General features: G+C 46.4%; 1 protein-coding gene across 1 annotated transcript; it reads left to right on the top strand.

Moving 5' to 3' along the window:
- Positions 1-5,286: 5,286 nt before the first annotated feature.
- On the top strand, positions 5,287-10,402 carry dla (deltaA). The gene is made up of 11 exons (XM_070827583.1): positions 5,287-5,355; positions 5,529-5,831; positions 6,133-6,193; positions 6,299-6,556; positions 7,587-7,647; positions 7,753-7,883; positions 8,494-8,663; positions 8,848-9,064; positions 9,161-9,941; positions 10,034-10,142; positions 10,257-10,402. The coding sequence occupies exons 1-11, from the start codon at positions 5,287-5,289 to the stop codon at positions 10,260-10,262; spliced, it is 2,166 nt and encodes a 721-aa protein (XP_070683684.1). The 3' UTR covers positions 10,263-10,402.
- The last annotated feature ends 4,251 nt before the right edge of the window (positions 10,403-14,653 follow it).

The raw sequence follows: 14,653 nt of genomic DNA, 5'->3' as shown, positions 1-14,653 counted from the left end.
CTGGCTGGGCCTCCTCCTTCTTATACTTTCCCAGAGCATGATGGGATTTTAGCTTCTTATTGGAAGATACTCATTTATTCAGGTTTGTACTTTTTCATTTGTCACCTTTCGTGTTTGTTTACTTCTCTTCTGGGTGCTTTAGTGAGTCTGGTTTATAAAATACAGTAGCCCAAAGGGACATTTTGATCTTTCAGGACAGTTTTCTACATTTTAGATTTAAAAAAAAAGCGTTTTCATACAAACTTAAACAGTATTTGCTTCTTCTCTGTCCTATAGTATCTCTATTATAAGCTTAAACACCCAAGTGCTTTTTCTCTGAGGACCCAATGAAACACTACATTTATTATGCTGCTGTGTGTTTAACCCTTTAGCTCGCAGATTAATCTCCCATCAGCACTAACTTGAGTATTTGTTGTGGGTAAACGTGTCGCGCACAGTATCAGTTGTTGAATTATCGATTTTATTCATAGGGACCCGCATATGTTGTGGTGCGTCACCCCGGGGTGCGCGGCAGATGTGTTTTCATAAACATTGGCACGCGACTGGCCACGTACAGCTCCCTCTTTACCTCCCCCTTAGGTCCCCAGTGTCTCTCCACACACACACACACACACACAACCCCCCTCTCCCCACACACTTATAACGCGCACACACACACTTGGAGGCGCGTCTCTGGGCCCCCCACGTAATTACTGCGGCACTCTTCCCATAAACTTAAGCTCAGCACGTCTCCAGTAACAGCAACGTATGCAAATGAGACAGCAGTCCGGACCGGGAGGCTCGGGGAGCCGTGGGAAGCCGTGGGGAGCCTCGCGGAGCCCCGAAGAACCCTGGGGAGCCGCGGATCTGGCCTGTGGCCCCCTCTTCCAGCAGCTGGCCACAGTAATCCGATCTGGACACAAAGGAGCCTGTTGATCTCTGTGTTCCAGCAGGTAAAACAGACGAGCCAGACAGAGAAAGACAGTCCTGGACTGGTCCAGTCCTCAATCCCGGATCTTGAACTATGACATGACACATCACGCCAAAAACGCGCCTCAAAACAGCTAAAATTTGGTTTTTAAAATTGAATTTAGTACAATAAAGTTCCCATAAACTCATTATTGAATACCTTGGAATAATCTAAATTGTCTATGTGATGATTACACTGATGTTTTCATCACGTAATCAGCTGCTGTTTGTGCGTAAACATCATTAAGGACTCGGGGAGGCGTGCGTAAAAGCAACTCTTGAGAAAGTGCTGATTCAAAACCTGCCATTTCCTCGAGGCCTTTAGTACTAGCCTACATATTATCACGACTGGCCCCCACTCCTCCTCCTCCTCCTCCTCCTCCTCCTCCTCTCATCTCCATCCAACCCTGGCAGTGTTGGTCTGGTGCCTTGCTGCTCCTGCATCACTCAGGGAATTGAACCACCACCCCTGGCACCATCACTGGAAGCTTTCACTCCTCAAGTCAAGACGCGTCAATATTTCCTTCCCTGATGAGGTATCAGTGCAAAAAAAAAAAAAAATCAATTGATCATCACACAGTAGCGCCTTCCCTCCCTCCCTCTCTCCCTCCCTCCCTCTCTCCATCCTCCCCTTCCTTCCCCAATCACCGCTTCATATGATCGATATCGTGTGATGCGCGCCGTGTTTACGTTCCCACGAGTGACCATGTGGTGTCTCCTCTTCGGGGACCAAAAAAGGAAAAAAAAAAAAAAAAAAAACTCCCGGCTTCCCCCTCGCCATATGGCCCCGGAGGGCCCATACCGTTACAGGTCCTTTAACATGCTTCCAGTTGAGGGTAGACGGAGCCCGGTGGACAGGGGCGCATAGAGACGTGCGCTTCAGGCCGGAGGAGGGAGGGAGGGAGGGAGGGAGGGAGGCAGGGAAATAAACGTCGTTTTCTGGATGTGGAGAGGGGGTGGGGTGTGGGGGGTAGCTAGTGGCAGATGGCTTGTAAGGGTCTGTCCGCGTCTGAAGGCGTGTCGTGGTCCTTCACTGAAGACCCCCTTCCTCCCTCCCTCCTGCATTCACAATCAATGGAAATTAAACCGCAGAGAATGGATGAATAGTCAGACCCCGAGTCACCCTTTTTTGTTTGGCGCAGCTACTGGTGGGCAGGAGTTAAACTACAGCAGCCCCCTACAGTAGCACTTTAGTTAAACAGTCAGAGCTCTGCCTGCAGCATCTTGGCCAGGATGGGGAAAGAAAAAAGAAAAAAGTGGGGAGGGAGGGGGGAGGACAGAACATATACTGTAGGGACAACTGCGCCAAACTGGGGAGGGTTTTTCTATGCTGGCTGCAGAGTTTGATTACTTTCAGATCATTCAGGCTGCTTCGTCTGCTGGAGCTTCTGTGCAGTTCTGTCCAGGTTTAAGATCTCTCTGTGGTCAAGTGCACGAAACTGACTGGGTCAAATCAAACCAGTGGCATAAGGATTAAGGCTGAGTTCATGTGAGGGGAAGAGAGACAGAGAGAGAGACAGACAGAGAGAGAGAGAGACACTTTCCAGACTTTCCAGTTATTGTCGCTCTATGGGTCTATAAGTCATGTGATGTTACAGGTTAAACCTTCATGGTTTTACTTTCTGGCTATTAAAAGTCCAGTTAGACTAAAATAAAAACCTGAGATTTGCTCTGGATGCTTCATGGAAGCTGTCAAACATTTCAAACGGCCTCCCTTACGGACCAAAAGAAGTCTGTGCGCTCCCGGAGTGGAAATATAATTGATTCTCTCGTCTCTATCGGAGGTTAATTGTGATGGTCACGGTTCAGCCGGCGTTTGGTTTGAAAAATGGCCCGGTGTGAAAGGAGAGATGGACAGGTTTATTAATGGAGGAGGACTTTGTTTGGTCGCTGCAGCCATTGATTAGAGGTAATAAGTAACTACGGACACATCAACCATGTTACGTGACACAAGGAGTGAAGGTAATTTGGATGAGAAAGGGAAAGCATGTCTCTTCTTTTGGAAGAGGAGGAGGAGGAGGAGGAAGAGTGTGTGTGGGGGGGGGGGGGTGACTGTCTCCTCTGCACCAGGTAACGGACACCGGAGAAACCGTGACGTGCATATCTGAGCACAGTGACGCAATGTACGTGCCCGGTGCTATTGGTCCCAATTATACAGCAGGAAGAAAAAAAAATCACACTTCTAATGAACGACCTAATTAAGAAACACCCCCCCCCACACACACACACACACACACACCCAACACCACCTCCTGCTCCTTATTCACACGCACGTGCACACCTTCACACAGAGACACAAATAAGATTCAAGCAAAATAATGTTGTTGTTGTTTTTTTTCCTCGTGCTGCGCAGGAGTTGGTCAATAAAGAAGAAGAAGAAGAAGAAGAAGAAGAAGAAGAAGAAGAAGAAGAAGAAGAAGAAAGCAAATGCGATATTTGCCCGGTTGTGTTTGTTAGATGTGAGGTGAAAAGTGTGTGTGTGTGTGTGTGTGTGTGTGTGTGTGTGTGTGTGTGTGTAGAGGGAGGGAGGGGGGAGAGTATTGTGTATGGGACGTGAAGGCGCGCGCTCAGCCAAGGGAAGCGCGCGCACGCTGTTATTGAAGGGAGAGCAGGTGCTGGCCGAATTACCATACAGCTGGGGGGGGGGGGGGAGCAAACTTATTCCTTCACCGCACACACAATAACAAAAGTTCCCCCTCATGTTGGCCACGCGAGCGACTCCGGTGCGCGCGCGCCCCCTGCACGCACATACACACACACACATGCGCGCGCGTTTTTGTGTAAGTGTGTGTGTGTGTGTTTTTTTTTTTTTTTTTTTAAATCTTTGCCCGGAGAATGAGAAGAAGGGGAGAGCGAAATGGAAAAGCAGGAGTCCAGCCCCTCAAGTCGTTTACCTCAGCACACAGCTCTGCCAAGGAATGTTTTCTTTAGTCTTTTCAGTCGATTCAAAGCATCAAATTCTTCCCACAAGCAGAAATACCAAAAAATGTAGAGGGTGTGTGTGCAGGGGAGGAAAGAGGGAGGAAGAGGAGGAGGAGGAGGAGGAGGAGGGGTGTAAACAATTAACTGAGTCAGGGTTTCACCACCAAACATTTTTTTTGGAGAACTTTTGAATCAACTTTTCATGCTGTGTTGAGTTTTCTTCTTCTTCTTCTTCTTCTTTTTTTGGCTCTTGACCCAAAACATCTTAAGACGCCAAAAAAACAAAGAGGTTTGTCCAGTGAAGCAACAGCTGGAGGGATCAATCCCACCACATGTCATTAACATCCTCCTACAGGGAAGTCTGGCGTGTGTGTGCTGTTCACAAACTCTCTGGATCTTCCAGAGATTCAATGTTTCTGATTCCACTGGAAGAAAAAAAGGGAAGCTTTTGTGTGACATTTCCTCCAAATCCTGTCAAACTGGACTCTAGTGAGGCTTTTTTTTGAATTCACTAAGCTAGAAACATCCTTTAAAGTGTCCGTGTCCCTCCACAGGTTGTGTGAAGGTCTCTCCCTCCGCCTACAGGAGTCACTCTGCTCACTTTTAGAGTTTCTCCTCTTATTCAGGCGAAATACTTTCACACGTCTCCATTTTGGGGCTCAGATATTAACGCTGTATGTGCTGCAGGGGTAAAAAAAAAAAAAAAAAGAGGAGGCTGTTGGGGTACTTGCATGGGATCCCATTGTGGAGAGCCCGGCCAGATTGGGAGGTGAAGTCGGGGAGGAGGAGGAGGAGGAGGAGGAGGAGGAGGACGGGGTCCATTTGCATGTTATTACCATAGCATGTGTCAGGCCGTATATAACAGGCTGCAGGCGGCCTTGGCTGGAGACAGACGCACAGATCACAGTGAGGAAAGACATTAGGAGGAAGAAGGAAGCATGTTGGACCAGTGACAAATCTGTCCTTGGGTTAGACCAAGACCTTCACACAAAAAGTTATTTCCTAGTATCTGTCACTTTCTTCACAAAAAGGGAACCCATCTTTTCTCTCTCTCTCTCTTTACGCACTGGATTACCGCTTTCTAACGGAACTGGAGGACTTTTTTTTTTTTTTTTTTTTAAATTCCCCCACCGCGCACTCGTTCACAAGTTCACATTTTCTTATTCTGTGAGCTCATTTTTTTCTCCTTTGAAGGTTTGGGATTTATCCTTTTCTTTTTTCTTTTTTTTTTTGTGGCTCCTCGGGACATGAGTGAGAGCGGCGTGGCTGACAGCGGCAGCAGTTGATGAGAAAACCCCGTGAGGCGACAGAAACGTGCTCAATGCATCTTCCTCAGAAGAGGGATTGAACAGGAGGAGGCACCCTGAGGACAAGCCGAGCCCCGAGACTTTTCACTCTATTTATTTCTTATTTATTATGTATTTATTTAATATGGGGCGCGTCATCCTGCTGACTCTTACCGTGATGTCCATGTTGCTGTGCCAGGTAAGCTACTGAACCTCTATTTTTTTTTTTCCAAACAATGAACCGTCACCCCCCCCATCACCCCTCTCCCATCCCACCCTCCCCTCCCACCACAACACACACACACACACACACACACTGATACACACGCGGCACTGTGAGCATAGTTAATGATAAGTTGCTTTCCTCCGCAGGGGTTTTGTTCGGGAGTTTTTGAGCTGAAGCTGCAGGAGTTCCTAAACAAGAAGGGAGTACAGGGCAACAAGAACTGCTGTAAGGGAGGCCTGGCCTCGTCTTTCCAGCAGCAGTGCGAATGTCAAACCTTCTTCAGGATCTGTCTCAAGCACTACCAGCCCAACGCCTCCCCGGAGCCTCCGTGCACCTACGGCGGCGCTGTGACGCCCGTGCTCGGCTCCAACTCCTTCCAGGTCCCCGATGTCATCCCGGAGAGTGCGTTCACCAACCCCATCAGGATTAACTTCGGCTTCACGTGGCCGGTAAGCACAGCCAATTCATTCATTCATGTCCGTTTCGCCACAGTTGAAGCGAAGGCAGCGAAATCGCGCCATTTTTGGGGGGTAAATCCGTGCGTAAAAACGCGCTACGGCACGATTTCTGACCACAGCCTGTGGGGGCTGAGTGCGCACGAGGTTTACAGGTATTTAGTTTCACCGGATCAGGTTAAGCAGTTTGCTTTCAGCACACTGAGTGTATGGCACAATCGCCTCGGGCCTCTGCTTGATGTTATCGCCGCATCTCCGCTGGCCACCTGTCTCATGAAGCCATTTGTGTTCCCAGGGGACCTTCTCGCTGATCATTGAGGCATTACACACCGACTCCAAAGACGACCTCTCCACAGGTAGGAATGAAACCCCCCCTGCCCCCTTTTTTCAATTTGTGTCTCAATCGCACACTTCCCCATCCCTCCACCGCTCACTTTCCGCCTCCACATGTGCAACTTTAGAGAACCCAGACCGCGTTATCAGCACCATGACCACCCAGAGGCATCTGACGGTGGGAGAGGAGTGGTCCCAGGACCTCCACACCGGCGGCAGGACGGAGCTCAAGTACTCGTACCGCTTCGTGTGCGATGAGCACTACTACGGGGACGGCTGCTCTGTCTTCTGCCGGCCGAGAGACGACGCGTTTGGCCACTTCACCTGTGGAGAGCGCGGGGAGATCGTGTGCGACGCCGGGTGGAAGGGACAGTACTGCACTGAACGTGAGGAGTGACACTTTTATTTCATTTTATTAGCAGCATGTGTGTGTGTGTGTGTGTGAGGTGCAGAAAACTTAAAGGAAGAATCTTAAAACATATTTCACGACACAATTTATATCCACATTGGCCAAAATGAGGGAAAAAAAACATTATAGTGTTGCTTTAAATGTCACACAAACCGATCATGAGATCATTTAAGGTGATTATTGGCTGTAAGTGTGGGAAAAGTGAAGTATAAAAAAGTTAATTTCCACGTTGGGTCTGTAATCAGATCCTCTTGAGTGCCGTTAGAAGGCAACTTGTGCGTAAACACCACAGGCGCCCCCTCCCTTTCCCTCACACACACACACACACACACACACACGACCACTTGATTTATTCTAAGGAAAGTTTTTGGGAATAATCTCACGCGTGCCATAAATTTACATGCTACCTTCCGATTCGTTACTCTCGGAGTGGGCCGGCCTCTGATTGGCCGAGGCGGGGGAGGTATTGTTTGAAGTGGGCAGCTGCCGGCAGAGAGGAGACAATGGAGCAGCTGTCGCGCACTGGCAACACACTCGCCAGCTGTCCACTCTTATCTGCCCCAATCCGAGACATTAAGGGGAGTGTGTGTGTGTGTGTGTGTGTGTGTGTGTGTGTGTGAGCGCACAGAATGAATAAAAGAGTTTTGACCCGCAGCGAAGAAGAAAAAAGGAGGGTGGTGGGGTGGGTTGAGGGGGTCTGTGTGTGTGTGTGTGTGTGTGTGTGTGTGTACACTCTCTGTGGCACACACACATTCACACACTCCCTCCTTTGTCTCAGCGCTATGTTAAACTGAAAATTCTTCCATGGTGATAAGGAGATTGAGTTTAAGGTAGCAGCTAATGGGTTTAGGACCCCAGTCCTTTCTCTTATTTTAATGACTTTGTCGGGATTTAGGTGATAAGTTTTGCATCTTCGAGAGCAAAACCACACAAAGAACCTGTCTGGAGTTGTTCCCCTTGTGTCAGTTTGTCTAAAAAGTGTGTTTTCTCTTTCCTTTCCCGTGCAGCGATCTGCCTGCCAGGCTGTGACGAAGAGCACGGCTTCTGTGAGAAACCCGGGGAGTGCAAGTAAGTTTTCCTCCACCAGTTCACTGGGGCATTAATTAATTAGTGGGACACATGAGGTAATGTGAGTGGACTGACCGGTGTTCCCTCCTAATTGGACAACAACAGGTGCAGAGTGGGATTCAAAGGCCGCTACTGCGACGAGTGCATTCGTTACCCGGGCTGCCTCCACGGGACCTGCCAGCAGCCCTGGCAGTGCAACTGTCAGGAGGGCTGGGGGGGACTCTTCTGCAACCAAGGTGAGGAGAGTGTGTGATGAGAGCTGGGGGGGGGGGTAATAATGAGTGATGAGGAAAGAAACCAGGAAGCACGACACATCCAGGTGTTCAGGTTTAAACTTTGGGTTAAAAAGTGAAAGTTGTCAGAAGTCAAGGTGACATAAAACCGCAGTATTTTCAATGTGTAGCGCTACATCTGGAAGCACTTAGGTGCCAAGACATCTTTTGACCAGTAAAATCAGTGTTTCTGGGTAGACAAGTTTTGTGGCCTCAGTCTTACGAAGTTCGGCACAGGGTCTTCGTTTTTATGCGGTCTTTCGTCTTCGCAAGCCGGTTGGTAAAGTTCAAAAGTCTGTAAAGAAACGGAGATATGAAAGGGAACAAAATAAGACATCAAGATGCCACCATAAGAGGCTTCAAAACTGTGGTAGAGAAACAACAACAGAGCTGCAGTTGTCTGGAGATGAACAGCGAGGACAGAAGGCCAAGCACAGGAAACAAAAAAAAAACCACTGGAAGAAGAGAAAGAGTCGAGTGTGCCAGAAGACAAAAAGACATTCTGTCGCTGCTGCTGTTGTCCCGCCATGTGTTGTGCTGTGGCTAATCCACATGTGTTGCTGTGTCTTTCCAGATCTCAACTACTGCACTCACCACAAGCCCTGCATGAATGGAGCCACTTGTAGCAACACTGGTCAGGGCAGCTACACCTGTTCCTGCAAGCCCGGCTTCACTGGGGCCAGCTGTGAGATCCAGGTCAACGAATGTGCTGGAAACCCCTGTCGCAACGGAGGAAGCTGCACCGTAAGTGTTGTTTGCTCTTCTGAGATTAACGGGGGAATAAGAATAAGAGACATCCTGTGAACTGTGGCTCAGTGCTTCCAAGAAAAGCAATCAAACAAATACAGTGTGCTGCGTACTGGGATTCAAAACTGTTTATAGCAGCTGCAAGGCAGATCTTAATGTCAAGGCTGCTCTGTTTCCACAGGATTTGGAAAACACATATACCTGCACTTGCCCTCACGGTTTCTATGGCAACAACTGCGAGCTGAGTGCCATGACGTGCGCTGATGGGCCCTGCTCCAACGGCGGCCGCTGTGCCGACAACCCGGATGGAGGCTACTTCTGCCAGTGCCCCACAGGATACGCGGGCTTCAACTGCGAGAAGAAGATCGACCACTGCACCTCCGGCCCCTGCTCCAACGGTAGGCGCGACTCGCCGAGCTGGACGTGTAGAACAGCAGACGGGGTCCTAACGTTTGGATCGAAACATTCATGCCGCTCCTTGTCTTTCTTCTCAGGTGCACGTTGTGTGGATCTGGTCAACTCGTACCTGTGTCAGTGTCCAGATGGCTTCACCGGCATGAACTGCGACCACACTGGAGACGAGTGCTCTACGTACCCTTGTCAAAACGGCGGGACGTGCCAGGAAGGTCCGAACGGCTACACCTGCACCTGCCCGCCGGGATACACCGGCCGCAACTGCAGCTCGCCCATCAGCCGCTGTGAACACAACCCTTGCCATAACGGCGCCACCTGCCACGAGAGAAACAACCGCTACGTCTGTGCATGTGTTCCTGGCTACGGTGGAAGAAACTGCCAGTTCTTGCTTCCCGAGCACGCTGCAATCCGCGGGTCAGAGGTGCCCTGGATGGCCGTGGGGTCCGGCGTGGCCTTGGTGCTACTGCTGCTGGCAGGATGCGCCGTACTTGTTGGATTTTTCCGATCAAAAGCCCAGCGTGGCGGTCAGGTAGAAACCGTCGGCGAGGGAGAGACAATAAACAACCTGACTAACAACTGTCACCGCAGTGACAGGGACCTGGCGGTCAGCGTGATGCCAACGCCGGGCGTCAAAAATATCAACAAGAAGATGGACTTCTGCAGCGGCGACCCTGATGAAGGATCTTCGCCAGGGAGGAGCACCTACAAGAGCCGCCATCCGCCTGCAGACTACAACCTCGTACACGAGGTCAACTACGAGCAGGCGGCCAAAGAGGCCATGCTGGAGGCGGCCTGCGAGGACAAGAGCCAATCCCAGGACTCGTTTGAGTTTGAGGAGAAACGCAGCAAACGTTTAAAATGGTAAATATTCGTCGTCTCAAACGAGATGCGACCTTGAGGCTGTTGGGAGTGATGACGCTAACGACACTTTTTTTTTCTTTCTTTCCCTAAAGCGATGCATCAGAAAAGAAAGCCCCAGAAATGTCTGCATGTGCGGACACCAAGTACAAATCTGTGTTTGTGATGTCAGAGGAAAAGGACGAATGTATAATTGCAACTGAGGTGAGTTTTCTAGGTTTCACTCGGTTTTATCTTCCAGTGTAAAAGAACGTCTGTCTGCGATCAACTGTGGCCAACGAACGCTAACGTCTCTCCTTGATTCTTGTGTCTCTCCAGGTGTAACGAGCCACCAGTGGGCTGCCCGTTGCTCATTTGCTCTATGGGAGAGTTTTTATACTCCTTCAGATGCTGCTCTAACCCTGGGGGGAGGTGTCCCGCCTTGAGACTGCTGCTGATACTGAGACGTTTAACTGATATTCAGAGTGAGCTGGTTCTCTACTGGAAACTAAGCGCAGGCAGCGGCGGCCTGTGGGATAAGAACTGGCGGGGTAAAAAAAAAAAAAAAAAAAGAAAAAGGAAAAAGTTTACGGTTGAAAGTAAACTGCCACTTAGCTTTCTGTTCTGCCTTTTTATCGGGGAGTGGGGGTAAAGAATAAAATATAAACGGACACTCGTCTCGTGGCGATAACGTGCGATGCTACGATTTTTGTTTTTGCAACATTTGCACCCAGGCCTTTTCTCTAACCCACACGCCGTTGCTGAGCGCAGGAACTGCATCAAACGGTGGATGTTTGGCCATACTGGCCTGTTCTTCACGAGGCTGTTCACATGGGCTGTGCACCCATCGCTGCACCTGTGAAGACTGTATGTATACTTGATCACTGTGTTAACTGAAGTGCGTTTCCCCGAAAGCCCTCCAAACCATTTATGACATAGTATTGTTCATTTTTTTTTTTTTTTTTTTTTTTTGGTGTTTCTTTTTTGGGACCCGGAAACTTTTGTCTTAATTAAATGAAGAAAAAAAAAAAAGTTGCTTTTTGATACAGATTGTCCTTTTTGTAAAATAAAGAAGAAGAAGAAGAAGAAAAAACAAGAAAAAGGCTATGATTTAAAATTATGATTTAATTTAAGTTAATTTAATGATTTTGTGTTATTTTTATTTTGTATTGTATATTTGTGATGTATGTTATGATTATTTAAGTTGCTTTTTTTTTTTTTTTTAATAATAATAATAATAATGATGATGATATTTGCAAAGGCACTTCAGGTCAATGGGACTTTTTTTAAGAAAATGTTATTTAAGAGGGATTGTACTGTACAAATTGTTATGTTACTGTCTCCTTTACCGTTTTTGAATGAAGGAATTAGCCAAGACTATTTTTCCAAATAAATATTGCTAAACGTGAAATTTTAATTGCGTCTAACTTTTTTTTTGTTTTGTCCATCTGCAAGCACTCTGCAAAACACTTCTTTAGAGGTCTGTGAGCAAAGTTAATCAGTAACATCTGTTGTCTTCCCCTGGCGACCCCATAGTGGGCTTTTCTATGCCGACACTGTTGGCTACTGCCAGAAGTTGAAAGTGTCTCCCTGGAGACGGGAGAGGGGGCCTATTCATAAAAAACAATGTCCCTACGCTAGATTTACCACTCCTATTTCTCCTCCGAAAGAACAAGTCAGGTAATTCATGGCTCTAAAATTCAGATCAATGTAGAGTAACGCCTACTGGACGTCCGGCTCTGTGGGTTCTTGGGTTTTCCACCAAAAACAACTTCAGCGACCTCTTTTCCTTTTCTCATTTCGGAGGCTTGCAGCAAAATCTGACCGCCGCCATCGTGTAAGAGAGAGAAAACCAACTTTAAATCTGTCAGCCGACAATCAACACTTTTTTTTTTTTTTTATTCTAATTACCTCTTTAAATTCCCCTCAGTTTTTCTTTCTTAATTGCCCAACAAAGAGCCTGATTGTATTTAGACACAAATAACTGTAAATCATCAGCCCGGTGGAGTTGGCCTCTGCTGGGGTTTATTACCCCGTGGCATTATGGGAACAGACTTCAGCAGACAATGATGGAATTGACAATGGGGCACACAAAAGGCCACCCTTGGGAGAGCCTGTGTGTCCCTCGGCATGCTGGGAGAAACAGAGTAACAGGAACAGATGTTGTTGAGTAACAGATGCCTTCTGGCCAGAGTTCAGCCGCAACCAGCCAGACCTTCAAAGGCCCAAGCTGCATAAAAAAAAAAAGAAAAAGGAAAAGAAAGAATATCTACCGGCCCAGAAAAGACAGCTCCTGCGTTGTCTTCCTGATACATTTGCTGGGATTTGGAGAAAAGGCAGCGATAGGAGGACACCTCAGAGGACAAAGGAAGCTACAGTACGGCTTCCAACCAACCATTGGAGCCATAAAGTTGTTTTTTCCCCATTTTAAAGAATTCACAACGAGCATTTGGTGGCACTGACGGACAAAAGTAGTAGTAATGACTGTTTTAATTATGAAATATACCAGTTATTTCAGAAAATAGTGAAAAATATCCATCTTAATTCATCACATACTCACGTTTAAGAAGCTAGAACCAACAGATTTATGACATTTTTGCTAAAAGAAATTACTTTAATTGGCCAAATTATCAAAACTGTTGATGATAGGTTCACTCGACTGACTAACTGATAAAACTAATGAATCATTTCAGCTCAGTTTTTAACACTTTCCTCGGGATCATTATGTATTTTTATGAGATCTTTACTTCATTGATTAGTTAAATGTCATTTTGAGGTACTTGTACTTTATCTACATTGTTTTTATGCTTTCTACTTTTACTTTACTTCTTTTCACAGGCATTTTTCCCCTCTCTGTATTTATCTACTTTTACTTTTCTAATACTTCCCATAGAAGCATTAGGATACACTGTTACTGATTGAACTGCACATAAACAAGTTAATAATCAATCAATACTGATAACTCTGCTTACACATTAATGCCGCAGAGCTAATATCAGAATATTAGATTAGATAATAGGACGACACTGACGGGGGCCATTCTGCTGCACTGGGACTTTCATTTTACTTTCAAGTTTGTTACTTGAAGTAAATTTTACTTTGAACACCAGAACTTTACTTATAATGACGAATCTTTACAACGTAGTTTAGATAAATGCTTAGAACAACCTTACTACTGATCAGGCTGTGATGTGCTTGAGGTTCAGTGAACATGTGTGGATCCAGCGTTTGACAGGAGGGGACACACACACACACACACACACACACACACACACACACACACACACACACACACACACACACACACACACACACACACACACACACACACACACACACACACACACACACACACACACACACACACACACAGTTACTGTACCCTAGCCATAACCATACCCACTACTCATCTAAGCCTAACCCCAACCTTAACCATAGCCTAACCTTAAACCAAGTCTTATGTCCCCACAACCTGAGGAACAGATGGTAAACACACACACACACACACACACACACACACACACACACACACACACACACACACACGTTATACCATAACCTTAACTATCACAACCAAATGCCTAACCATGATCTTAAAACATGTCTCGACCCTCAAACGTCCCTTTGAAGACGTGAGGACCCTCCAAAATGTCCTCACTCTGCTGGTAAAATACGAGAACACACACACACACACACACACACACACACACACACACACACACACACACACACACAGTTACTGTACCCTAGCCATAACCATAACCACTACTCATCTAAGCCTAACCCCAACCTTAACCATAGCCTAACCTTAAACCAAGTGTTATGTCCCCACAACCTGAGGAACAGATGGTAAAAAAAAAACACACACACACACACACACTTGTATCGTTAATGTAAAAAAACTCAAATCCATGCCGATCGTGTGGCCTGAGAGCCATAGAAGAAGACTTTTTATTTGGAGAAAGAAATCTTTGAAATCACTCATTTTTAAAATTCAATTAAGTCATTGAGTACAACATCTAAGTTCTCAGAAAAAAGTTAAAATCATGCCTTTAGTCTTTTTATACATAAAAGATGTGGGTTTTTTTACGATGACACATGGTTTGTTTTTTTTTTATAAAATGACTGTTTCATCTTTTGACATATTTAACCTCTGTTAAAGAAATATTAATGTAGAAAAAACAATTATCAACTTCCCTCCCAGTAAAACAAAACAACAGAAAACATTAAAAAAAAAAAGAAAAGGCATAACACAGTACGTTACAATGCGCTGACATGGCTTCAAAGCACACATATTACAGTACTGTACAAGGGTCCGCCTCAGACAAGATGCACCAAAACCACTTCCACTGCTGAGGATAGATCAAAACCTCTGAAACAGCCCAATACTGCTTATTTACCAAACCCAGACCACAGCATGGTGTTGGCAACTGGCGAATGAGGTAAATATTTCCACAAAAAAAAACAAAAAAAAGCACCAAAGGTTTGGCGTTAGGATTTATTTGTAGCTTATAACCAGCCGTGAGTTCTGGAGGAGTTTCAGTCCAGCTTCTCGCAAACTCTTTTTTTTAAAAATGTGTTCTTCATCCGCAGCACTGGCGAATGAATGAAAACGACTGAGTCTGCAAAATTAACTTGCAACGTTCAGAGGCCAATGAACGCATGCTGTCAGGCCTGCTCCCTGTAAATAAGCAGTTGTTGTTTGTTTTTGTTTTTTTTTTCCACATTTAAAATGG

This window comes from Pempheris klunzingeri, chromosome 3, assembly GCF_042242105.1.
Source record: "Pempheris klunzingeri isolate RE-2024b chromosome 3, fPemKlu1.hap1, whole genome shotgun sequence".
NCBI lineage: Eukaryota > Metazoa > Chordata > Actinopteri > Acropomatiformes > Pempheridae > Pempheris > Pempheris klunzingeri.
Note: the sequence above shows the minus strand (reverse complement) of the source record. Positions and strands in the feature narration are given on the sequence as shown.